Raw genomic sequence first — 27,333 nt, 5'->3', positions numbered from 1 at the left:
CGGCTTCAGTTATTAGCACATGACATTGTAATGTGTAAAAATGCCTTTTATTGGCAGGGTTGTCTTGTAATGGTTTTTGATATTCATCAGCCTATAAATATGTGTTGTGTTTCCTATAATCATGTCATATGTTCTTGTTTTTCAGCTTCCTTCTCAAACATCCAGGATGCCAATGATGTCACAAACACTGTTCTGAAATCATGTCGTATGTTCTTGTTTTTTAGCTTCCTTCTCAAACATCCAGGATGCCAATGATGTCACAAACACTGTTCTGTAATCATGTCGTATGTTCTTGTTTTTTAGCTTCCTTCTCAAACATCCAGGATGCCAATGATGTCACAAACACAGTTCTGTAATCATGTCGTATGTTCTTGTTTTTTAGCTTCCTTCTCAAACATCCAGGATGCCAATGATGTCACAAACACTGTTCTGGCATTGAGAACTCTCGGTAGCTTTGACTTTGAAGGTAAGTGATGATGTAGCTTTTCTATGGTATCTCTTCATGGTACTAATTGTCCCTCTGGCACGTGTCCTTGGTGCTGATTTGTCCTCACGTACATGTCCTTGAGGCTGATTGGCCCTCAGGTACCTTTCCTTGGTGCTGATTGGCTATCAGGTACCTTTTCTTGTTTCTTATGAGCTCTCTGGTGCCTTTCCTTGGTGCTGATTTGTTTTCCAGTGCTCTTTCTCGATGTTGAATAATGCTTAATTGCTCATTCTGTATTTGAACAGTCCATCTTATAGTTCTTAATGGTGACTGGTACTGCAGTGCCTCCTGTGTTGAACCATTGTCCTTGTGACATATATGCCTTTGACATTATGTATATAACAGAAGCTGTTTCTGTCCCCCTCAGGCCACTCCCTGACAGTGTTTGTACGACACTGTGCTGATCACTTCCTGGCCAGCGAGCACAAGGAGATCAGGATGGAGGCTGCTCGCACCTGTTCTCACCTGCTGTCTCCTTCTATACATGTAAGGATGCAGATTATACTGGGATGTGTGTGTGTGGAGGGGGTGCATGTGTATGTGTCTGTGTGTGTGTGTGTGTGGGGGGGGGTGCATGCGTGGGTGTGGGTGTCTGTATGTGTGTGGGTGGGTGTTTGTACATGTGTGTGAGCACACGTGTGTGTATCAATTAATATTAGCAAGTGTAGAACTTAACGTTTCTCAAGATCTGCAACTTTGATTCAGTCATACATACTTTGTTTATGCTATAAGATCTGAGATAGATGGTGAGCCAAATGTGGCAAATTCCAAATGATGTCTGTCATACATGTGTAGCAGACATTCTATATACTAGTATGAATGTATTTGAAATGGTCGTCTCAGATTCTTGCAAATGTGTGTGATATGTGAGGATGGTTGCAGAATTTCCATTCAGTTATTGTTTTTATTTTCTTTCTTTCATTTCATTTACTTCTGCTTTAACTATTATTTCATTCATGTCCAGTAATGTATATCTATTTTCCCCATCCCAATGTAGCATCAAGTGTTTCTCAAATGTTTCCTTTTTCATTTTTTGTCTTTTTAGTTTGACCCAGACTTCCTATCCATAGTAAGTCCCATGTGTGTGTTGACTGCAAGGCTGCACTAATTCATGGGCTATTCCATTAGTGGGATGAGGGGGGGATGAAGCATTATACCCTGTCAAATTAGGTTGAAACTTGAATCTAAAAAAGTTCAAGGTGAGGTGAATTTTGAGCAGAGTGAAAATAAAGAAGAAAACTTTAAAAAAGAAAAATTAAAGGAACCATAATATTAGTAAGAACATGGTTGACAAGGGAAATATAAAAAAACATTCCCTGAAATGTAGAAAATGGAGGGGCCCAAAGCACAACTAACAAGGCATTTGTCAAACTTTTGGCATCCTGCTGTGCTTTGCTGTGTTGTTGTGAAGATTGCCTTTTTCTCAAACTCCACATCTGCATTTTGATCTAATCAGAATTTGGTTTGTTCTGTCTTTAGTTCTTTGGTTTTGATGATATAAGCTCTTCTTTTAGCAGAATGTGTAGCAATGAAATAGTGATATGGGAAAACGTGGCACTGAAAAGAATTCCCATCTTTGCTGTGTGTCTTTCTGCATACATTTCACCATTTCTCTTTGAACATTTCTCTGTATACATTACATTATACCTTCAATACCCAATGTCAATACCTGTTCATATTGGTGACGCTTTTCTAGTGAAAACATCACTGTTTGGTAAGGAAAAGCCCACAAAAACAATGGTATAGATTACAACAATAGCATATCCAGTTGTCATGATGGTATTCTTGAAGCAAATGCAGACGATTTCCATGTATCAATGTGATGGAGCCATGACTGTATGTATTACTGGTATACTTGTACAATGTATACTTTGGTAAGCTATTGTGTTTGTCTGTTACTGGTAATAACACCTGTTGTGTTAAACAACAGTTGCTGGGTAACCACCACAGCCATCCCAGCTACACACAGACCCAGGTGGTGGCTGATGTCCTCAGTAAACTCCTTGTGGTGGCCATCACTGATACAGGTATGGCTACAGAACACACCAACTGATGTAACACTGTAGCTTTGTTGACATTGTATTTTGTATAGAGTATTAGTTATCATCACAGCTTGAAATACTGGGTGCATGTGTAACCCTTTAGCTTAACCCTAAATTTTTTTTTAGTTTAGTTTTTTTTTTAAATTAGGGTTACGGAAACCCTAAATTAGGGTTAGCGTAACCCTAAAAAACCCTAAATTAGGGTTACAGAAACCCTAAATTAGGGTTAATGTAACCCGAAATTAGGATTAGGGTTAGCGTAACCCTAAATTAGGGTTAGCGTAACCCTAAATTATGGTAGGTTTAGCGTAACCCTCAATTAGGGATACAGTAGCGTAACCCTAAATTAAGGTTAGCGTAACCCTAAAATAGAGTTAGCGTAATCCTAAATTAGGGTTAGCGTAACACTAATTCTATCCTACTTTCTAACTTGGGAAACCTTACATTGCCCCAGACCCTGACATTCGGTACTGTGTGCTGGCCTCCCTGGATGAGCGGTTTGATGGACACCTGGCGCAGGCGGAGAACCTGAGTGCGCTGTTTGTCGCTCTGAACGATGAAGTGTTTGAGATCCGTGAGCTGGCCATCTGTACCATCGGCCGCCTCAGCAGCCTCAACCCAGCCTTTGTCATGCCTTCACTCAGGAAGACTCTCATTCAGGTATAATTGATTAGAAAATGGTGTCATTATAGAGAAAATAAAGACAGTTTTGTAACTACAGCTTTTCCTTTTTTTGGGCCCTATATGTGGGTTGAGTATAAATGAATTATCATGTGTGAAGTTGTCTAATTTTTTAAAGACCTTGTTACTCTTAGAAGATGTCTGATAGGCATTGAAATGTAGGCAGGTGAGTATTATGACTAGTTGTGTAAGAACTACCTCTTGTTTTTGAAGAAAATATTCTGAATGCTTATGATACAATTTTATTGCCCAGATTCTGACAGAACTGGAGCACAGTGGAGTGGGAAGAAACAAGGAGCAGTCAGCAAGGATGCTGGGACATCTGGTGGCTAATGCACCACGGCTCATCAGGCCTTACATGGAACCCATTCTCAAGGTCTGCATTGTTTTAGTGAGAACAACTTCTATGAGAACCAATGCTCTCTCTCTCTCTCTCTAAGAATATACAGAAATTGTGAAAGAATCTAAGTAAATCATCTTTGTCACAGCTAGTTACTTGATGGTAAAAGAACACTTTATCATCTACTGGAGTGTTGAAATCTTCTGTGGGCTGCTAATTGCAGGCAACTGTAAAATATACTTGATGAAACACTTAGTCTTGATTTGATTTGATTGCAAAAAAATTGTTCGGTGTAATGTAGCCAGCTGCCTCCGTGCTGTGTGCCTGTGAAGATTGTGTGTTATGCCAAAGGGTGGTTATACCGGCTATACAGACACAGATACAGATACAGAGTCTTTCCCTCCCAGTCCCTGGTGCCCAAGCTGAAGGACCCTGACCCTAACCCTGGTGTGATCATCAGTGTCCTGTCCACCATCGGGGAGCTGGCCCAGGTGGGGGGGCTGGAGATGAAGAAGTGGGTGGACGAGCTCTGTCCCATCATACTGGACATGCTGCAGGACTCCTCATCTCTCGCCAAGAGAGAGGTAAGCTTTCATGTGATGTACAAAATGTATAGCTAAGATTTGTCTCTTTTCTATGTATAAGACCATATCTACTTCTATAGCAAGTCATGTATCTTGTAAAATTGTTGAATTTCGATTTTTTGTGTGTACAGCAGACAATTGAAAGGGCAAGTATCACTTACTATCAGGGATGATGAGTCTGTCAACCAATATATGTGGTTTCTATTCCTTGTCATGCTCAGCTTGTTTAATAGGTACAGAAGTGTAGGGTGATAATTGTACAGTAATAACTGTACACTACTCTATTTGGAATCTTCCCCCAATAAACTTGGTTGGACATGGTTCCATCATTCACAGAATCTCAGCATTGATACTAAAGATATGTTACAAAGTTCTGAAATGTTGAGATGCTGTGTTGTTGCAGGTGGCCCTATGGACCCTGGGACAGTTGGTGGAGTGTACTGGGTACGTGGTAGAGCCCTACACTAAGTACCCATCACTGCTGGAGGTACTGCTCAACTTCCTCAAGACTGAACAGGCACCTGGCATCAGGAGAGAGGTCAGTACATGTACAGCAATGACAGGCTAGGATAGGATAGCCTGTTGTTAGGCTTTAAAGATTTTACATCCAGGTACAGAAGTATTGTTTTGGGTGGCTGAGCTGTGAGGTTGTGCATCTCTTTGTCTAGAGATTTGTAGGTTGACAACAAGTGGGTGGAGGAAGATTGACCAGCAAAATGACAGGAGGTCAAAGGCCTCATAATCTGTCTGGGAGCCAGCAGAGGTCAACATGGATGAATTCAGGAAGCAAAGGGCTGAATACTTCCCGGAAGTTGCTGCCAAACATGCCATGTAGGAGATGGAAAATTTAAAGATAATTTCTCATGCTCAAACTAAAGGATCTCCATTTTACTCACTCTGTGCCTTAATGTTCTTCCCATCTGCAGGCTGTGAGAGTACTGGGTTTACTGGGTGCCCTTGACCCCTATATTCACAAGGTCAACACCGGCGTGATTGACAGGTCCAGTGACTCTGGTGCAGTGGTCAGCCTGTCTGACACCAAGTCCAGCCCAGAATCAGGTATACCAACAAAATATCATCTCCATCTGAGGATGTGCCCTTTTTTGTACTGATTCAAATGCTAACCTAACTGACAAGCAAGTGTAAAAGAAAACTTACAGTCTGTAATTATGGTTCCTGTGGTCTGCATCTCTCTAATGATATTCATTGTAGAAGCCTTGTGTAATTTTGTGTTAAATGTGGCACAAGATGTTAAAAAAACATTTCTGGCACTGAAAGTAGGTTCCACTTAAAAGGTGAATTATGATGTTTCCTTGGTTTTGATTGGCTGTTTGGTACCTTTCCTTGGTACTGATAGGCTTTCTGATAAAGGTAAGTGATGATGTTTTCTTGGTGCTGATTGGCTGATTTGGTACCTTTCCTTGGTGCTGAAAGGCTTTCAGATGCTTCTCCTGGCTCCACAGTGCCTTTTCTTGGTGCTGATTGGTTGTTATTCATTAATCCATTCCCAGGAGAGTCAGCTGCCGAGATGCTTGTGAACATGGGAGGCTGTCCCCTGGAGGAGTTCTACCCAGCCGTTGCCATAGCGACCCTGATGCGGATCCTGAGGGACCCGTCCCTCTCTAACCACCACACCATGGTGGTCCAGGCCATCACCTTCATCTTTAAGAGCCTGGGGATGAAGTGTGTGCAGTTTGTGCCTCAGATCATGCCAACGTACCTTAACGTGATCAAGACTTGTGATGCCAATGTTAGAGAGGTGGGTGATTAGCAAAGTGCATAGGACATACTGAAAAAGGCCGCAATTTATTTACCGGGTAGAAATTTTGAATTGGTGAGAGCTTTAGCACAGAAAATTATTCTATTCATGCAAATACGTCTATATTTTTTTATTAGCTAGATGGAATTTCTGGAAATTTACAAATCTGCCCTAAACATAATCATTCTGAAAGTCTATAGGTAAGCCTGAGATGATTGTGATATAATTGTTTTTTTGAGAAGGAAATGCTGCATAAAAGTAAGACCTGCAGTACGAATCCCTATTAGATGTCACCTGTTACACATTGAGGGAATTTGAAAAAAAAATGGGCCTGCAGTGCCACAGACCTCTGACAAGTGTCTCTCCTGTGCAGTTCCTGTTCCAGCAGATGGGGATGCTGATCTCCATCATCAAGCAGCACATCAGGAACTACCTGGACGACATCTTCACCATCATCAAGGAGTACTGGACCCCCAACAGCCCCATGCAGAACACCATCATCCTACTGGTCGAGCAGATCGTGGTGGCTCTGGGAGGGGAGTTTAAGGTATGAAGTCAATGTTGCTGTAAACAAACTATGGAGAAACTTCTGATGTCTTAATAAGCATAGTCCTACTTTTGGAGGAGACTTGAAGGTAAGTACAATGTGGATCATTAGGCAAAAGTTATTTTACAGTATACTTGATGGATTTGATACCTCTTAGTCTAAACCTGAGGTACATGATAGTTTCTTTGAAGAGTAGTACACCTAAGTTTATCCAATGTTGTTGTAAATTCTGGAGAAACATGCTAGAACTTTCAGCATAGTCCTACAGTGGAGAGTCTAAATTTTTCCCTGCTAAAGTAGCCATTTTGGCCCCAAATTTGTTAGGCAGCAGGGAGAAGGCTAAGGTTTGAGAAATTCTGACATTCTCCTGAATCCTACCAGGGGGCACTGCTGTTTTGTCATCAATTGTTAGTGTGGTCAACAGTGATATTGGTACGCCCATGCTGTTAAAACATACAGGTGTGCAACCAAGTTTTTCTGCTTTATTTCGAAGAACAATATTTTGCATTCAGACACACACCTGACTAGATGTTTTAAGTGAAGTTATGCTAAACAGGCTTGTTCAAAAATAACCTCATCCAGCATCAGACTTGGAAGACTTCAGACGAAGAGTAGTCAGATTTATCTCAGATGTTGGTTCATGTTTCTCTGGTGTGCTCTGATTGGCTTCTCTCCAGCAGATTATGTGCTTGGCAAGTTCTCTCCCACCAGAGGTCAGTCCAGGTTATCTGAAAATTAAAACCATCCCTACCATTAAGGCCTGGTGGAAAGGAATGGCTATACATTTTCAGAGGCAGGTATTTGACTGATTGGGGTTGTTGTCAAGTCTCTTGGATTCTTGCCCATGTGTTGGTAAAAAGCACAACACTGTAAAATCAAAAGGGCCTTTGCTCACAAATGAGAAGAAAGAAGGTTGGCGAAAGATGAAGTGCAAAGAATTTGAAAGTTTCTTCTGTAGCAGTGTTGACGCTAAAAGTATTAGAAACAGAGTCCATGATCTTGTTTTTTCATCAGTGATTCTACAATCAAGTATTTTTACTGCAGTACCAAATAAAGTTGCCATGTGGCCAATGATTTCACTTGTTTGATGATGGCTCGCTTTTGCACATTCCAAATATCACAAGGAACTTCTTAAATTTGGATGTCTACAAATCTTTGGAACAGAAAACCCCTTTGCTAGATTTAAGAAATTGTTTACATAAGGTACAGTAACAACCTGAAAACTTCAGGCTAACAAAATGTAAGGACACTACCTCCATAAATCAACTGGCTTTGAGGCTTGTTATTGACCTTGGCAGATGTTGCTGTGCCCTTGACTTTGTCCTTAGTGTGGGTGAGGAATAAACACGGTCTGGCTGTGAGTCCATGCATGGCTGCTCATCCTAGCTTACCTCCCAAGGGCTAGGGAAACATGTTTTGTTAGTATTAGTAGAAAGGAAGTTGGGGAGGGAAACTGGGATTTTTTAACAGGAAAATTGTGACTTCTACTATATATGATGATACATTGTAATTATCTCAGGAATGGCACTTATAATTGATCAAGAATCAAGGTGTGGCAGAGAGATAGCAGGCGAGGATAGTAAGAATGGAGGAAAAGAAAATGAGTAGACTTTTTTATGTGAAAGAAAAAAGAGTTTGGAGATAGACATATATAGTTCTTAGATGTGCAGGCAGTACAATGTACTTATAAAAGAGGAGGAATACCATTGTCTTTTCAACCAAGGTGACACTTGAAATCGGAGACATAAGAGACTCATTCTAAGGTGGCGTGTTTCTCCCAACACCTGTTCACTCATTAGGGTCTATCTTGAACTTGGAGGGCAGCGGAAACGCTGTGAGGGATGTACGTTTGTGTTGAAGGCTACTTTAGGAAATCTGACTCTTTTAGCATTGAAGAGGATTACCTTAAATTGAAGCCAGAATGTCAAAGAACAAACTGGTCATTTAGAGCCAATTGTGTTATTGAGAGGTCTCACACCAAGTTGTGCTACCTTCAGTGTTACATGGACATTGACCTGCTCTTAAGAAGGGTCAGTATGGCAACTAGAAAAGATATAGACTTGCAAGGTGCAAGGATGGGAATACTTTGTCTTCCTGGTCCTCCCCTGTCGGGTATGTATCAAGAAATTTTTGTTATAAAATGTTCTTTATAAGAGTTCTTAATGTAGTTGTGGAATGAGTTGAGATATTCAATTTATAGCATGATGTTTAGATAGAATTCTATAATTGAATTTCTCAGTAACACTTATTTTTTAAACATCCTTAATGTTATATCTTAAATGAAAGTTGGGAAATTATCTCTCTCTCTTAGTGTCAGCCTATATTTACATGTACATATGTATAACTTTAAAAGTTGGCCATCTTGAAATTGTGACTGTAGCTTTGACTATCTCTGTGAACACATGGCTTCAGTTTCTCTCTGAATGAATGTTTATTCACCTTGCCAAAAGGGAAAGTAGTTCAAATGTAGCAAATGGATGTTTTGTATAGATAACATTAATCCCTTTATCTGTGGATGCACTTTGTAGTCATTATATCAGGGCTTACAAAATGTTGTAAAAGGAAATTTGTTACCTTCTCTGGAAGAAGGTTGAATGTTTACCCGATGTGGGAGACCACATATTTCTACCTAGGATTCGAGGTTACATTGTTTCTTATAGGGATTTTAAAACTTTTAAAACTTAAAATTGCAGTAGAAAAGTAACCATTTCTACAAATGTACATTGTATATCTAAAAAATGAATGAATGTCTATTCTAACACTCACTCACTCACTAACAGATCTTTTTTAATCTGTGGAATCTAAAGAGCATTTTTTGCCACTTCATAAAGAAGATTTTAAGTTCTGAAACATGTTAAGAAATGTAATATTTCTTTCAACCTGGAAAAAAAGGTATTTTCAAAGTTAAGGAATTGCAAAATTTTGAAAACTTGCAGTAGCTTTCATAAACGTCTCTTTTGCAATTAAAAGAATGATCTATCCTACCATAATTGTACCATGGGAATATGTAGTGTATTAAGAACACCTGGAAAGCTTAGTGTCCTACTTGAAGGCCAGACACACTTCTGGGACAAAGGAAATGCTTTGGGCTTAGAGAATCCTTTCATGGACGGCTGATGAGAGAAGTAGCATATTTCATCAGTCTCTGCTGCTAATTCAATACAGAGATTTTCATTAAAAGTGGGAGTTAACAGATGGGGGTGGAGAGTTATTGTGCATGCAGGGTTCTTTTTTTGGATTCAAACTTTAGTTTCCAGTCTATCAATGGATTTTTATGAGGTTCTGGCAAGCACAATGGTTCTCAGAACTTTCAATGTAGTGGCTCAACTATTAATTGGTAAGTCATTGAAGTTCTTGTCGCTAGGAATAATGAGTATGTTCAGGTACATGACTGGTGTAGACGTAAAGATTGTCAGCTATGTAAATTTTAGATTCTTAAATTCCTCATGTCACCTGATGGACATACCCAGAGAATGTACTGGATGAATTTTCTTGTGGTTAGAAGTGTTCTTATAGAGAATTCATACTGAGCTGTGCAATTGAACAAAGGTTCTGTTTTTTTCTTGCATGATACTACTATGGTCTGTGATTGTGACTGCCTGTCTCTTACTATGTTTGTCTTGTTCGTTATTATTTTTTAACCATCTAATTTAGATGTTGTCCCCCATTCCTACAGTCACTATTACAGAAGTATGTTGAACTTGAGTTCCAATCTTTTGACTTGGTTGCATGTTCACAAAAATTCAAAACTCAGGCTTGTTGACCATACTGTAGTATATCCCAGTGACCATCCCAGTATGGGTTTGGTAGATTTATTACTGGGATGGTTCTCAGGCCACTACAGGTCAACAGTATCAGGGCAGGGTCATCTATCCAGACTGTTTGTCTCTGAGTATCAACTGTTTCCAATTCTGAAGGATGTCAATCAATCAAGTACCACCAAAGTAAAACTCTGTTATTACACGATGTGCTGCATTCTAGGTTCTGAACAAAGCCTTGATGTTTCCCTGTGTCCTGTCCAGGTGTACCTGCCCCAGATTGTTCCTCAGATCCTGAAGGTCTTCATGCACGACAGCAGCCCGGGGAGAGGGGTCACTGTCAAGGTGAACAACTTTGTGGCTTGACTAGCCGCTCATTTTATGTATATTGTTAACATTGTACCTACATGTATTTAGTGCAATTTGATATGGATTGAAGTGTGTTTACTAATAGACAATGTACAGAACATGTATGTAGTAACAGTCCATGTAAGCCTTTCCTTGCAAATTTAGTAAGTGTATTTTGTTAGATACATGTACAGTCAGGTAGAGATAAAAGTTTACTATGTATACATGTAGATATGGCATTCAAATCTTAGGATATCTCCAGGCAAAAAATAACATTATGTCTATTATGTGGTAAGGAGATCTGTTTTGTAGTAAAATCGGCCACATAAAATTTTCCTACAACAACATGAGATATTTGAAGTGTAGCCACTTTTAACAAGCTGGAGTGGAACAGACTGATGATGTTATGCCCGTCCCTGCAGCTGCTGAATGCCATGCAGATGTTTGGTGCCAATCTGGACGACTACCTGCACCTGCTGCTGCCACCTGTCGTCAAGCTGTTTGACTCACCTGACATCCCCACATCTGTCAGAAGGTGGGCATGTCTGCTTTTTTTTTTAATCACAAGTTTCTACATCAACATCAGGGGGTTGTGTGGCCTAACGGCAGAGTGCTTGGCTCAGAACCAAGACTTAGTGGTCCCGAGTTTGAATCCTGCATTGACACAAATCTTGTACCTTGAAAGGCACTGTATTACACTCCATTCCTCACTTAACTCAAGTGAAAATTATTATTGTCTATTGTCCTCTGCATTGTTGAAAGAAGTTGAAAAAAACTTGAGAGTACTGTCACCATGTTTTGTATTAAATGTTGGAATGCAACAAAATATTGTGGCCTTGTTTTCGTTGTGCTTCTTGCACAATTGTGGTGCTTCTTGCTTTTGTTCTAACACATCTAAGGATTGGTCGAAAGCTCTAGTTGAGAACAAATGTTTTAGCTTTAGACATACATGTACATGTAGTTATTCACATAATCACTATGAGGGAGTAAAATTTCTGTTAAGATTTGCCAGTAAGGTTAAATGCAGATGTATGACAATCCTCCACCAGAGCTGCCCTGGAGACCATAGATCGCCTGACTGATAACCTTGATCTGACTGACTTTGCCTCCCGGATCATCCACCCCCTGGTGCGCATCCTGGACGTGGTGCCGGAGCTGCGCCCGGTCGCCATGGATACGCTGTCGTCCCTGGTGATGCAGCTGGGCAAGAAGTACCAGATCTTCATTCCCATGGTGCACAAGGTGCTGATGCGCCACCGCATCTCCCACCAGAAGTACGACATCCTCAGCTGCAGGATCATCAAGGTCAGTGTCATCCCAAGGTCATGTTCACACATGTGTTCTGAACCCAAGGTCAGTGGTACTTCTGAACCCCAAATAACCAAGGTTACAGTAACTTGTCTTCCCGAAGCATTGTAGCTAGCACCACCTTACAGCATCAGTGTCATCCCAAGGTCATGTTCACACATGTGTTCTAAACCCAAGGTCAGTGGTACTTCTGAACCCCAAATAACCAAGGTTACAGTAACTTGTCTTCCCGAAGCATTGTGGCTAGCACCACCTTACAGCATCAGTGTCATCCCAAGGTCATGTTCACACATGTGTTCTAAACCCAAGGTCAATGCTACTTGTGAACCCCAAATTGCTGAGGTTACACTCATTATGTCTTCTTGAATCACTAAGGTTAGCACCACCTTACTAGCCTGAAACCCAGCCCTGTTAGCTATATCTCCAGTAGGAGCAAATTTTTGGAAGCGGACCTACATGTATAGATAACAAGGCTGGATTTCAGGCTACCACCTTACAGCACCAAGGCCAAATTCGTTTGTGTACCTCTTATTACCAAGGGCAAAATCAAGCACCTGCTGGGTAAGGGTCAGAGTCCTGTGTTTATGCCAGAACCTGTTAACTTGAAAGGCTATTGTGCTCCAGGGTTGGGCTTGATGGCATTTGGGGACTAAAGGTCATGTTTACCTTGCTGAGTTTGTTTTTTTTAAGTTAATACTGACTCCAGTGGTCATTAAAGAAGCACCCAAGAAAAGAGATATTGTTTGACAGCACTATGTACATTATAGTCCATTGTTTTGCTCCAAAAGCACCTTGATCAAAACAAAGAGTCGGACATAAATCTCAAAGCCTGTAATTAGATTGTGATATGTAATAGGTGCTAAGGTGTCCTGTATTTTACCTGAGAAGAGCCTCAAAGTTCAAGGTTTTCTCAAGGCCTTTGATGCCAGTTTGGCCACACATGTTGTACTTGAAGTTCTTGGCTGTAGTTCAGCAAATTTCAGAGTCAGTAGCTTTGGTCTGTCTAACAACTGTTAGTAGGATGGGGACATTTGACTGGGTGCCAATTTAGTATTTACTGTATTTGTATAACCTTAAGCTTACTAAAGGTGGTATCTGTCAGCGAGTCAAGGTGTGTGACAAAAAGCTTCAACAGTGTCTTAGATGATATAGAAAGAGGATGTACATGTAGTCTCAGCATCAGCCTACTTGCCATGACAACCCCCCATAGCTTACCTTGGCAGGGACACTATGTTCTAAACAGTTAATGTTGAGTCACCCATGAACTTACAGTCACTTGGCAAGGAATCGGAAACAAAAAATTAAGTCAATATGGTGACAGATGAGTCCCTTACGCTCATAGTCATTGTCTGAGCCTGTATAACCAACTGCTTGGCTCTCTCCCAGGTCTTCAAAGTGTTTTGGGTTGAATGGAGTGTATTTCTTCTGTTTTGTAAGATCATGTATAACATGTAGAGATACTTACCAAGTCCATGTTGCATGACATTGCCTTGCTGGAGACACCACAAATCTTGTTGTCTGGACAATTCTGCTAGGCTTTTTTGGTATCTAGGCTTTTAGGGTGATTGGAGTTAAATTTGCATTGGTATGTGCCAAGAAATTTGATCAACCGATTGAAAACATCAAAGAAATTTGATCAATCAAATTCAACATCTTACTTTCTACAGATATCTTTTTTCCTGTTACTGTAAATGACATTCTAAGTTGGTAACATGTATTAATGATTGACGTTGACAGTGGCTAGTAGAAACTGGACCTGGGGATGACTGAAAATGAAGAACAGTGCTTTGAAGTGGTTGCAGGCTTCACTACTATTTCTTTTCTTTTTCTTTGTCTAAGACTTCATGCCTTTCAGACATCTATTCTGAAATGCAGCTGTGAAACTGTACCCTTAAGCTCGCAATCATTGTCTGACCTTGTCTAATCAACATCTTGGCCCTCTCCCAGGTCTGCAAAGTTGTACATTTGTAGCTGTGTTTTTCTTCTGTTTTGTACTACAATGTTAGAGATACTAAGTCTAAGTTGCATTTATCTCTGCTGACTACTTAAAGCCATATTTAATTCATTCATTCATAGATTAGGGAACGTATTTATTCACCTCAATTCTTTCCCCTATCATTTAAAATTTTTCCTAATCTTACCTTAGAGATACATTTTTTTCTGAAATGCAGCTGTGAAACTGTGGTCTAATTTTCCCAGGGGTCGACCATAGCTGAGGAGGAGGATGACCCCCTCCTGTACCGCCCCAGGCAGAACAAGGGGAATCTGGCCGAGGACTCGGGGAGCAGCACCATCGAGGCCACGACTGTCAAGAAACTCCACGTCAGCACATCCAACTTACAGAAGGTGAGCTCATGATCAGTGCCAAACTTTAACTTCTCCCTACCGAGTTGAACAGCCTTGTGGCTCTAACTGTCTGCTTTGTTTACAGGGGCAGGTAGCATTTAGAAGGTTAAAATACGCAAACATTGTCCACCAAAATACACGTAGGATATGTGCTGTTTGTGCATGTAATTTGTATACTGTAGTGGTTTCTGTCAAGTTAAAGTCTGTTATAGATCATATACATGTACATGTATTACACAAATGTGTCATGATTATCTAATAGATGTTTTATGTATATTTTGAATGACTTCTATGTGTAGCAGTAAAAGGAGCTACTTGCTGTGCACATTAGAGATTAAGAGTGATGTTGTGAAGTTGACATGTGTTGCCTGTTTTTGTCCAGGCCTGGGGTGCATCTCGCCGTGTGTCTAAGGATGACTGGATGGAGTGGTTACGGCGGCTGAGTGTGGAGCTGCTGAAGGAGTCCCCATCTCCTGCCCTGCGCTCCTGCTGGGCCCTCGCTCAGGCTTACAATCCACTGGCCAGGTGGGCTGGGCACCATTCTGTACCATCAGTTTCACGTGTTTACACAAGATGGCTGAATCTAGCATTTAGCTTTCAAAGTTTGCTAGTTTTGTATGAAAACACAGAGAAAATAGTATCTGTCAGTGATTGATTGGAAAAAGTAAAATTTTTGACAGATGTACATGTTTGTTTAAGCCCCAGCTTAGCAGCTGAGCTGTCAGTCATTATATGACTGGACACCGTCCAACAACACTGAGGGAGTCATTATTGGATTCAATGCAGGGATATAGTTTTTATCCAAAGTATTTCTTTTAAAAGTTCCTAGAGAGACCCATACTGTTAATACATTTTTCCTATTGCATTTCCCTTGCTACTCTCTGTCTGCCTACAGGGACCTGTTTAACGCAGCGTTTGTGTCGTGCTGGTCGGAGCTGCATGAGCAGCAGCAGGATGAGCTGGTCCAGAGTATTGAGGTGGCGCTGACGTCCCAGGACATCCCAGAGATCACACAGACACTCCTGAACCTGGCAGAGTTCATGGAACACAGCGACAGGGTAGGACAGACGCACAGGGACCTGACAGAAGAGATTATCATAGAACAGTGTGCTGTGGGCTATCTCTGTAACTGATAGTCTACTAATGAACTAACTTAAGGAAGGATTGTATGGAACTTAGCAGCTGATAATCTGATTATTATTGGGCTTTGCAGTACAAAAGAAGAAGAACTTCTGAAAATGTCATACTAAGTACATGTATCATTCATGGTTAATGTCAAGTGTTTGTGAATTTATGTATTTCTTCAAATCTCCAAGCTGCAAAGTTGCTATCATACAAATATTCATACAAAAATTTCCATACAGATACTTGCAAGCTAGTTATAAAAAAATATAATGCTACAAATTATATACCTTGATGCCTTGCTACCTGTTCAAATTTGTGATGCTCATAATAGCCTTTGCTTTGTTTTGCTCATCCTAGTCCCTGTTTTGTACACAATGTCATGGATGGTGTACAATCTGTGATTGCATGACTGTACAGAGTATGCATGTTTCTGTGTACAGGGCCCTCTCCCCCTGAAAGATGACAATGGAATTGTCCTGCTGGGTGGCCGTGCCACCAAGTGTCGAGCGTTTGCCAAAGCCCTGCACTACAAGGAGCTGGAGTTCCACAAGGGTCCCAGTACAGATGTCTTAGAGGCTCTCATCAGGTAAGAAATATTCACGTTTCTTAACAAGTTAATCTACATGTATGGTGATGGACTGGTTTCCCATGACATGTTTACATGTTTTTTTGTTAAAATGTTGGCTGCGCTTTAGCCACAGTTTCTGAGTTGAGTTGTTTTGTTCCTTTTTGCCTTCACGTTAAATGGAATACAACAGAGTGACCATAACTTGGTACGGCTTGTATTTCAGATCCTGACACCAAACATACAGTATCATAACATAACATAACATTAAGTTATAAACATGTTAGCCATCATTAATACTAGCTGGAATACAAGTGTTCTTATTATCATCATGGAAAGTGCATGGATTTTTTCCACACAATGATAAAAGCCCATTTCTTCCATTTTTCCCAGAATGAATTAAGAAATATGTTACATGTTTACATGTATTTCTAAATAGTGGGCATTACAAAATTTGTTGTTACGGTAGATCTACTTTCAGACATTGAAGGTAAATTTTTGTCAGTCTAAGGACTTATTACAAAAATAATATTAGTCTGATAACAGGTGGGTTAAAGAAAAGGTTAAAGGTGTTAAGAAAGAAATTATGTACAACAACAATCATACAACTCCACAAGATTTGAAGTACAAAAATGTAGGAGGTAGACTAGTGATAATTCTGCCTGAAATCTAAGCCAAATTGCAATAGGCAATTGGCATCATATAATACTACCAGTCCTACATAACCTTCAGCCTGCTAAGGGAACAGTTTGGCACTAAATTTGTCTTGGTTACTGGGTTATTCAGCAGGGAGAAGGTTAATTTTAACATAAATAAACTCCCTTCAACAAGTACATGGGTATTTGGTACTAGGTTAGATATGTTTGTAAGTTTCCTCACTTTGTTGGCACACAAATAACAAACCAACTACAAACTAAGATAAGTAAAAACTGTTACAGTGGCTTAACAAAAGAAAAGAAAAGAATATCAGCTTGCAATTTTAAAGGGCAGTAAGTAATTTTAACATTGGTCAATTTTAAAAATGTGAACGTACAGAGACTATATAAAGTAGGCATACTGTACACCTTTGTCTCGCCACTCACTACCTAGTGTTGTTAGCCAGAAAAATCTACAGGTCTTAATTTCATGACAGTTAGTCTCATGGAGTACCAAGGCCCCTCCCAAGCTGCCCAGAAAAGACCATCAGGAAAGCCAGTCTGGCTTAGATACGATCCACCAGTGTAATAACGCCCGTTGACATTTGCGGTTATGCCACAATTAGTGTACCATCCGCCACCTCCCAGCTTGCTCGCGCAGTTTTCGTACGTGTGCGTGTCCTGGTCTTTGTCCCACGTGGAGAACTTTGCTCCCTTGATGATGAAGTCACCCTCCATGTTTGAGACGCGCCGGTCGTACGATACCTGATATCCCTTTGACTCGTCTGCGACGGCGAACTCTCGGTAGTCGACATATCGGAGGTCTCCGCTCCACGCCGCTGCGGTGATACGTAAGACGTACTTCTGCTGGCTGGTTAGGTAATGCAGGTTGTCGTTGCCGAGCCAGTACTCAGTGTCCAGGTCCCCCAGGCCCTTCCTGTACTCTTCCCACGGGCGGTCAAAGCTGATGGACCCGTCCAGCCGCCGCTGGATGACAGTCCAGCCAGGGCCGTCCTGTCCCGCCATGTCACACCAAACCTGAACAGGAAATAGATACATCATTAAAACCTAAGCTTGGTAAGATATTAACTGTCATGCTAGTTAAGGACGTCTTCCCACTAAGTCCACAAAATGCTAAGGTTTGCATCATTCCAAGGAGTTGAATGTTTGTAACATGATTATGATTTAAGCTAGCAAGAAACAAAGCAAACAAGCAAGAAACCAACCAAACAAACAAACTAGTTAAGTGCTAAGGTTTGCATCATGCCAAGGAGTTGAATGTTTGTAACATGATTATAATTCAAGCAAGCAAGAAACCAAACAAACAAGCAAGGAACCAAACAAACAAGCAAGGAACCAAACAAACAAGCAAGGAACCAAACAAACAAGGAAATATACAAGCAATCAAAAGGGCATGCAAAAGATTTAGATGCTCAAGGATTTACAAGGTATCATGCATTTTAAAGAAAAATTACCAACTCTGCCATGAGTATGGAGACATATATGCATGTATGTCCACAGTTATAATATAATCTTATTTACAGCATGTTTTTACCTTAATATTTACATTCCTCAAGTACATAAAAGATAAAGTTTGACTCAGTTACCTCAAATGGACTTCCCCCATCAGGACAGATGGTGTGTATCCCACTGTTCTCCTCCCCCTGTTCATACAAGGCTGCACAGTCCCGCGGTATGCCTGGACAGGAAACAAAATAATAAAGCATTGTAAGAGTCCTCCCAATAGAAGTGAAAAGTTCACTATGTTGTCAAATTAACAGTCAGTCTTCATTAATTTGCAAATTCCAGAGAGACAAAGTGCAAAATGAAGTTGACACTTGTGAATGGAACCACTTGTTGTTCAGAACATGTGTTTTAGGGATCGTTGGTCTCAGGTGTAAGACCAACTTCAACCTTCTTGTTACAATGTATGTTTTTAAGGCACCTTTTGCTCCTTTGATATTTCTAAACTTGTACACTATGTACTTTATACAACAGGGTTCAAGCTTAAACATTTTCGAAATTATTCTTTGCTAAAAGTTTTCGTTGACATTTTCGTCCTGAATTTGCATGTTTCAAATGAAGCAGAAAGACAAATACACATGTATGAAATGCACTCACTTATTATGTATGTTGTATAATTTTATAATCATGTATATAGTAGCACTAGCTACTGTAGCAATAGCTACAGTATCATTCTGTACCTAGAGTGCTTTATCCTCTGCACTGGACTATCTAATGTGGGCAGATGGATCTTATCAATCTGTCATCACAAGCATTTGACCTTGAACTCAGCTTGAAGAAACAAGTATATACAGTTTACCCTAACAGTTCAAGACTTGTGTGAACCATCTCAGTCAGTAACTGTCTGTAAGACTCCAGTTTCAGTAACTTACCCCTCCTACAAGTCTGTGAAGATACACCTGTACCTGTTAGACTTTCCAGACTTTCTGAGTAAGACCAGGTGTATTGTATCAAGACCTTTGTGGCATCACAAGTCAGCAAACTTGGGTTATCAAAGGCAGGCCTGAGACCAAGAGGTTGTTAGGTTTAAGTGACTAGAGACATTAGTCTTCATTCTCATGCCATTTTCATAACCTTGAGGGTTGTACCTCTGCCCTAGTTTTTGTCACATTCACAGAAGTCAGACTGTTTTCTGTCCTTTACCTAGATGTAAGAGAAACCCTCAGATATCTTTCAATTGTTGATCATTTTATTCAAGGCCTGGGAGTGATGTAAAGCAGTCCAGAAAGGAGACTTTTGTACCTGGCTGCACAGATTAAAAGATTGAGACAGGTGTAAGATGTTATATTGATGTAAAGGGAATACATGTACTGGTGATTAAAATGTGGCCGATTCAACAGTATTAACAAGTACAGTAGCTTTATATCTTGTGGCTAATACAAAGGGATACAACTCCCTTTGTAAAATAGTTTGGGAAGAATTGAAATTTCAACAGGAGCATGCTACATGTATTTCCTGTTTGTTAGTTTCTTATATCTAGTTTCCCTTAAAAATTAGTGCACTAACACAAAAGAGACTGCAAGACTTACCATGAATAGGGAAAATTGTAAGTGTACTATTAAATGTACATTGTACTCACCACTGCACAAGTCAGATCCTCCTGTGACCACCACTAGAACCACAGGTTCATCTATTCCCTCTTGACTATCAAGAGAAGTGGACACATCATCTGGCTTTTCCTGTGGGATGGGGTTCTCTGGTTCAGGATATTCAGGTGGCGGCTGTTCTCTTTCAGGTTCAGGTAACTCTGGTGGAGGTATGTCTGGTTCTGGGTACTGTGGTGGAGGTACCTCTGGTTCAGGGTATTGCGGTGGTGGTACTTCTGGTTCAGGGTATTGTGGTACTTCTGGTTCTGGGTACTGTGGTGGAGGTACTTCTGGTTCAGGGTACTGTGGTGGAGGTACTTCCAGTTCAGGGTATTGTGGTACCTCTGGTTCTGGGTACTGTGGTGGAGGTACTTCTGGTTCAGGGTACTGTGGTGGTACTTCTGGTTCTGGGTATTGTGGTACTACTGGCTCTGGGTACTGTGGTGGAGGTACTTCTGGTTCTGGGTACTGTGGTGGAGGTACTTCTGGTTCAGGGTACTGTGGTGGCGGTACTTCTGGTTCAGGATATTGTGGTGGTATTTCTGGTTCTGGGTACTGTGGAGGTACTACTGTTTCTGGGTACTGTGGAGGTACTACTGGTTCTGGGTACTGTGGTGGTACTTGTGGTCCTGGATACTGTGGTGGTACTTCTGGTTCTGGATACTGTGGTGGTACTTCTGGTACTGGATACTGTGGTGGTACTACTGGTGTTGGGTACTGTGGAGGTGTTTCGGGTTCTGAGGTGTACTGTGGAGGTGAAATCTGCTGTCCAACATCGCCAGGCAGTCCTGGGACAGGGATGTAGATCCCCTCAACCGGCACGACAATGTTGCTGTCTGGATAGCGTGGATCATATCCTGTTGGAACGGTGTTCTGACCTGTTCCGACCTCAGGCTGATTTTCCTCGTATACCGTAACTCTGTTGTCATAGTCATATGGAGATGAGCCCTCTGAGGGTGAGGTTATCCTGGCATGGAACTCGTGTGTCACCTCCCGACCACCAGGCTGAACCACGTCCTGTGGTGCCTTCCGCCCATTACCAGTCGCTTCCTCAAGGAAGATCATCCTCTGCTCAAGTATGGACATCCTCTCCAGATATGGTCGTATCATCTGGTTTTCCTGCTCAAGCCGCCTTATCTTTTCCTCCTGGTACCCCAGTTTGGTCTCGTACTGGACTATTCTTGGCTCCAGTTCTCCCAGCCTCTTCTCATACTCCTCCAGTAGTTCCACCATGCTTCGATCGATGGCGCTTCCATCGGTTGTTGTAGTTATCGTCACAGGTGGTCGCCGTCGTAGCAAGTTAAAGGCTCTTGTTACATTTTCGAACCTCAGCAGAAGGTAATCCACGGAGCGTCTCATTTCCGAAACCATTTTGGTGTTGTCGTTCAGATAGCTGCTCTGGACAGACACGGTGTCCTCCAGATCAATCAGACGCCTCAGGTACTGTTCAGGGATTTCTGAGGGACCTTCCACAATATTGGCCTGTGGTCGGAACTGTGGGTAAACCATAGTCAGGTCAGCTCTGTTGATGAGCTGGTTGAATCTGTTCTGCCATTCTATGGTGCTGATGTTTTGCCTGTCCTTTATCTCCTTCAGTTCCACCTTCATCTTGAAGATTGCATCATCCTGCGCTTGGTTGGACCGAACCTGCTCAAGAATGCCATTGTAGTATTGGTTGACGAGCCTCTCTTGCTTTCCAAGGCGCTCCTGAACTGACAAAACCCTATCTCTGTATTTCCCCATGTTCTTCTCTAACTCAACTTTCATGTCCCTCAGAAGCTGTGAATACTTTTCAGAGTCCCTGAAGTCCCCTTGCTGTTCCTGCTGCGCATGCATTGCAATAGTTAAGTTTCTTGCTAATGCCTTAACCCTGTAGTCCATGACCCTCAGATCATGTTGGAAGTTTTCAATGATTTTCGCTTGTTCATTTGTCCTCTGTATTACTGAGTTGACTGCAGTTTCATACTCTCTTAGCAAGTGCTCTTGGGCTTGAAGTTGAGGCAGGATGTCAGTAATAGCTTGATATTCAGAAGCATCTGTACCAAAACCTCTCTGTTCCAAAGAACCTCCCGTCTCCTCAGATATACCTTGTTGCTGTAGCTTTAGCCGTAGTACATTCATTCGATCGTGAAGCTCACGAATGACATTTTCTCGGCTGCTAAGTAAGCCCCGCAACTCGTTGGTCTGTACCTTTAACTCCTTGTTCTTTAACTCCAATTCCCACTCGGCAAATGTCTTGTTCATTTTGCACACATAGTTCTCGTGCTGCAGCTCGCGTGTTCTCAGCTCCAGTCGCTGAAGGTGGATCAAAGGATCCACAGAGCAGTCACCGGTGCTGGAGTCACACTCTGTCAAGTTACGGAGCAAGACCAGTACGTCTGCTGCCTCCAAGGTCTGTTTTCTGTTAAGTGGGTCGTCCTGCACTTCCCCAGAGTGTGACCCTTCTTGACCTTGAACCCCGGGATCCCTCCTTGCCCTGGATAGTAGTTGCTTCCACGACGGTTGACATGTTATCTCTCCTCTCTGATGTTGCATGAGGACATTGTAAACACACTTGCCGTCTTCCGTCAGTTCTCCCCTCAGTTTCACCTCCCCTTTAGCTTTTCTCTCTCCCAAAGATGTGGAAATGATGCTGACCAGCAGCATGGTCTGGAGGAGAGTAAAAGCAGCCATACCTTTCCGGAAGATGCTGAAGTTCCAACTTTTGTCAGAAGAGTTGGTGAGGTAGTATCCAGTCATTCGCGGTGACTCCTGTAGACGTCTGGCACTCTCTCCAACTCATTCTAGTGCCAGCTGGCTCTGGATAGAAATATAGTCAGCATAATGTCAAAGGAAGTCAGCAAGTGACATCCACTAAAGCCCTAATTTAATGAGGAGGTAAACTCACACTGGAATCTGCAGGCAGATGTAAGTTCAGAACAGTCTGGGTCACCAACAGCCAATAGGAACTCGGTTGCCATGGTGAATAATCTTATAGGGACCAACTCCTGCTTCCGAGCTGCACGTGTACTTAAAGTCATCAAAGATACAGAAATTCTCAGATTCCCTGGCAAATAAAGGCCTTGTTCAAATCAGCAGTGCTTAGTGGGTGTCTGTTGCATTAGGTTTCAAACAGAAGCTCGGGTTTTGTTGCTAAAAGGTTTAGAACAACACGACCCCTGTCGGAAGTTGCCAATTCTGTTAGAAAGGTAAAGGACAACACCTTGCCTGGGTGATAATGTACCCAGCTTACCCGCGACTTCAGATTGCCATTTAATAGATGTACATTAAAAAGATACAGATGTCTGTGCTATACTTGAGGAGTGAGTTCACACAGAGGGTTGGAAAGGTATGCAGATAATGCAGGGAAATGGAAGTCAGGAGGTTCCTGTGACACCACTGACCCTGTTTGTCTGTCAGGGTTACCCTCCCCATCAGACAACACTCTCTGACATTTAACAGTCCGTGACCAAGTTCACCTACATGTACAGCCAGCAAAGTCACTTTTGCTGAGTTTCCTGCAGGGCCTTGGTTTGGTTATTAATAAGTTTTTGTTTTGTATTGATGTAAGAAATGTCATGATCAAGTTGATTCATGATGGTCACAGTTTAAACTATGCCGTAGTGTGTTTATCAAATTAAAACCACAGGACAAAATACAAATGGCACCTCCCAAAGGACATCAAAGACAAGATAAATGAGGATCACAGAAAAAAGTGCTAACATTACAGTCATGATGATCTTGGGTGTCCATACATGTACTAAGTCTGTCATCAGTATCATGATAACTGCTTTAATCCAAATTATAATAGGTAACTTAACCTAGTTTCATATGTCAAAGAGCAAGGACACTGTACTCTTTTATAGACCAAGACATACCCTCTCACTCTCTCTCAGTGTATGTACATGATGATAAAATAAATGTCTAAAAGAGTGCACAGCCTCTTTCATCCTGAATCATTTTCTGTCAACTGATAGACAATGCACATTTTTTCTGTAACTGTTGTATTATGTACAATGTATTTCTTTTGGTCTCATCTGCATGGTCTGTCCCAAACTTCTAGGATAGCAAGCATGTGGAAAAAGTTTTGGTTGAATGTATCAAATGTAAACTAGGCCATTCTTGTGCCATTTAGCTGCCAAAAGTATTAATTAAGGGGCATGCAACTTTTCAAACTACATGTAGACTGATAACATTTATAGCCTGGAGTTAGCATGACTTGCTGTGACCACTAACATTTTTTCCATCATTGGTTCTGAGGGTGTATTTTATCATATGTCTGTATTCTGTGACAGTTAAGCTGATGAGACATCTTTTGACCTCTTCAGTTGCAGGTAAAAAATGTGTATTTTGCAGCTTATACCTACAGGGCTTTTCTTAACTAACCGTCAAGCAATTGGAAGCTAAGCCTTTGCTTATTTGCTTTTCTCAAAGTATTTGAACCTTGACATTCTAAAAATATATAGCCCTTAATTGACCGTGTACCACCTGCAAAGTTTGTGGATTTCCCATCAAAGTCAATAATGGATTTCAAACCCTATGTACACGTATATCTTTCTGGGAGGATTTTATGCTGAACTGCTTTAAGAAATTTGGACTAGTTAAAAGTTGCTGCAATGTGCTTAAAGTAAAGAAATATGACAATAGATTTTTTTATCATTTAAGCACATCATCCTGCAAAATGATTGAGCATTTGATACACTCATCATGTACTAATATCGTTTAACAGTAACTATTTTCTTTCTCCTCTCTTGAAAAGAGACGAAATAGAGATTTCATGGTCTGGTTGCAGTTTTCTTCACACACTGTATCATTACTACCAATTCTTACTCACCTATATCATGTGGCAGTCAAATAAGCCTTGGTTGGGAGGGTATTCTGCTGTATCTAATACTACACGACTGTATATTGTCAATTTTGTTCCTTTCTCCATCAAGTGACAAGCTTGAATGTGTAGTAAGACCGGCGAAAAATTGTAGCTACCGGTATGTCGATCGAGGCTTACTTCAAACATTATCACTTGTATTACTAATAGATAAAGACTTAGTGCATTAAACTAATCCTCAAGACAAGCACTAGACACTGTCAGATTGAAAAGCAATCTCCTTATGTGATATCCAGTCTATTGTGATAAGATAACATCAAAATCTTTTGTGGAAGAATATTCTTATCATCATAAAGAGAAAGTAGTCTTATCTCTGACATTTGAATTAATCTTACAAATGATAGTGAAACGAATATTGCCACAGACATTCCAGTTTTCCTACCCTAGCTTCAACCAACATTGTATACAACTTCTGACTTACCTTTTCAGTGTGCCACGTCATCTGAGGCTTCTGTTATGATCCTAAAGGTTATGGTCTTCTCTACCCTAGGCTGAAATGTAACTCTCCTTGTTAGCAGCAGGACCATACATGTAGTTTATCTTCTGTCCATCAGTAGACTGTGGAGTTATGGACTTCATCATGTAAGGCTGTGTATGGGGAGTCCTGGTATCATGTTATGTAAAATCTTTCACTAAAGTGCTGGTAATCTGATGGACTCAATATGATAATATAAAAAAATGTACTCTTGATGTTTTACTACTTTAGGATATTAGATAATTATGTTAAATGAAAGATCTACTTAAAATAACATCAGATCCATATCTTCAAATTGAAACCTTTTTTGGTCCCAGCTGGTATAAGTTACCTTTTGACATACTTAACTCTAAGAATCCTAAATAGGAATAGCCTCAACTGTCAGTTGTGATAAATCTTATGTTTTTGTTATTGGTTTTGCTGACATTTTGAAGTATACCTAAATTAGTTTAACTTAATGATGGATGCCCTCTTTGACAGGATCAAACTAGAAAATTTCCACTGAACAGAAAGTAAGTCCATCCCAAATCTCTTTTGTAAGTTGAAAAGCACAATGTAACCCTATATACTGTTCTGCGGTCACTTTGCTGGGAAAGTCCTTGTTAAAGACCCAGTGTAATTGTGGTCCCTCTTTCCTCCCCATGAGATTAGTGTGGTTGACCTTGTGACTGTCTCTCTGGCTTCTATTCAAGCCAGATGCAGTCTGGCCCCAATCCATCCATACACTGTGATAGAGAAGGGTCAAGTCTCTGGGGTTCAAGGTTAACAAAATTCAATGTGAATTATATTATTCTCGTGGAAAACGGGCATTACAGACAATGCATTTACATGTACATGTATGCTGTGGTTTTAAAAGTAACTTAAAGTGTATTATATGTTCAGCAATGTTGGTATATTAGCATTTAATTTAATGATGTTAAGTTATAAGGGATGAACCAGGAAGAATCAGGGGGTGGGATGGAAATAAAGAATACATTGTACATCATTTTACACAGAATTTTCTTGAACCTCTAGCAATTTAACCCCCCAAAAAGTATCACTAAACTTACATTACAATGCATTAAGAAGGCACTAGCAGATTTGCATTTAGTTGGCCCATTAAGCAATGTGTATTACATTGTACATCATCACACACCTGTTCAATGACAAATACCTTACTCATGCAAAAGTTGTTTTTCATCTAATAACATAAAGAAACAAAGCAAAAGTGGACCATAGAAAGCAAAAGCTTACCTGGGTCAGTCGTCAGTTCTGGTGGTAAAAACTGGGACACAACAAACCAGGGACTGATTAGAGATAAGAGATAGGCCAAGAGGTGAGCTGCCAAGTATCGCTGCTATTCTGGGATAAAACTGTCAGACAGGACAGAACAGACATTCCCGGTCATGGAGGTCGGGTGATACCACAATGTGGAGTCCAGAAGGTGTGTCTTGTCAAAAGACTAGCTAGTGTCAGAATGAGGTGGAGTAGTTATTTAGTCTCAGAGGATCGTAAACTTGGAAGAAATTGTGTTTGGGGATCACAGTGTGGTTTATGAACCGAAAGAAAATGCACTGATCTTGCACATAGCTCACGGACCATATAAGTTTACGGATGACTTTGATACAAAAAAATGTGGAAGAAATCTAGGAGGTGTACAGCCTTGAACTTAAAGAGTCAACTTGGGAACTTTGCACAGGCTTGAAAAACTTCAGTGTCATGGTACATTGTAAATTGTCTAAGAATGGGTCTGAGAGGGCATGACGAAACATGAGGTTTAAGTTTAAAGAGGCTGACATGTGTGCTATAGGCTTTCCATGTTATTTCTTTGATGTTGGAAATGTTGTTACACTCTAGTACCGGTATCTTGGGCTGCACTTGAAGAAGTGATGCACAGGTTGCACTTCTGAGGTTTGCTGCTAGGGGGCATGCATGGCTTGATTCATTCAATGGATACTGTACCTGTACAAAGATACAAAGAGAAAAGGTCTCTGAATAATAGGAAGACAGAAGAATAGTTTAAATTTGAATGGTCACTTCAGTCTTCAATTTTCCATGCCTCCTTTTAAATTCTTCCTTTTAATGTATAACTTTTCCATATAGTAGCCTGATGATGATGATTAGATATATTTTTAGGGCCATGAGTTTAGGAAATGTTTCCAAGCAAGGAATACTCATAAACTACCTATTAAACTATTTTGCAAACAACCCGGTTCTTAAGTCTGTGTAACCTTTGTTCAGTAACCACAATGACAAGTGTTGTATTGCACACAGTGACATTGTACATGTAATTTGACTGTGACTGCTCCAGAGCCTCCATCAGAACAGTGCTTGTATTGCTACCACATGTCACCCCTATCACCAAGGCAAGGGTGTCAAC

At 40.9% G+C, this 27,333-nt stretch overlaps 2 protein-coding genes across 2 annotated transcripts in view; one reads left to right on the top strand and one right to left on the bottom strand.

The window, feature by feature from the left end:
• LOC109479983 (serine/threonine-protein kinase mTOR-like) overlaps positions 1-27,333 on the top strand; it is a 113,571-nt gene that overhangs the window by 6,607 nt on the left and 79,631 nt on the right. Inside the window, exons 11-27 of the mRNA XM_019782063.1 lie at positions 383-466; positions 855-973; positions 2,418-2,514; positions 2,984-3,189; positions 3,464-3,586; positions 3,958-4,134; positions 4,538-4,672; positions 5,061-5,193; positions 5,646-5,893; positions 6,267-6,440; positions 10,463-10,543; positions 10,969-11,081; positions 11,596-11,851; positions 14,054-14,200; positions 14,583-14,725; positions 15,096-15,258; positions 15,766-15,911. Coding sequence (XP_019637622.1) covers positions 383-466; positions 855-973; positions 2,418-2,514; positions 2,984-3,189; positions 3,464-3,586; positions 3,958-4,134; positions 4,538-4,672; positions 5,061-5,193; positions 5,646-5,893; positions 6,267-6,440; positions 10,463-10,543; positions 10,969-11,081; positions 11,596-11,851; positions 14,054-14,200; positions 14,583-14,725; positions 15,096-15,258; positions 15,766-15,911 — 2,545 coding nt within the window. The remainder of the gene's footprint in view (positions 1-382; positions 467-854; positions 974-2,417; positions 2,515-2,983; positions 3,190-3,463; positions 3,587-3,957; positions 4,135-4,537; positions 4,673-5,060; positions 5,194-5,645; positions 5,894-6,266; positions 6,441-10,462; positions 10,544-10,968; positions 11,082-11,595; positions 11,852-14,053; positions 14,201-14,582; positions 14,726-15,095; positions 15,259-15,765; positions 15,912-27,333) is intronic.
• Positions 16,220-22,728, bottom strand: LOC109479984 (titin-like). The gene is made up of 3 exons (XM_019782064.1): positions 19,629-22,728; positions 18,133-18,224; positions 16,220-17,563 (listed from the first exon to the last, which is right to left on the bottom strand). The coding sequence occupies exons 1-3, from the start codon at positions 22,372-22,374 to the stop codon at positions 16,985-16,987; spliced, it is 3,417 nt and encodes a 1,138-aa protein (XP_019637623.1). The 5' UTR covers positions 22,375-22,728; the 3' UTR covers positions 16,220-16,984.

Source organism: Branchiostoma belcheri, unplaced genomic scaffold (genome assembly GCF_001625305.1).
Source record: "Branchiostoma belcheri isolate BF01 breed outbred unplaced genomic scaffold, Haploidv18h27 scaffold5, whole genome shotgun sequence".
Classification (NCBI taxonomy): domain Eukaryota; kingdom Metazoa; phylum Chordata; class Leptocardii; order Amphioxiformes; family Branchiostomatidae; genus Branchiostoma; species Branchiostoma belcheri.
This window is presented reverse-complemented; position numbering and strand designations above follow the sequence as displayed.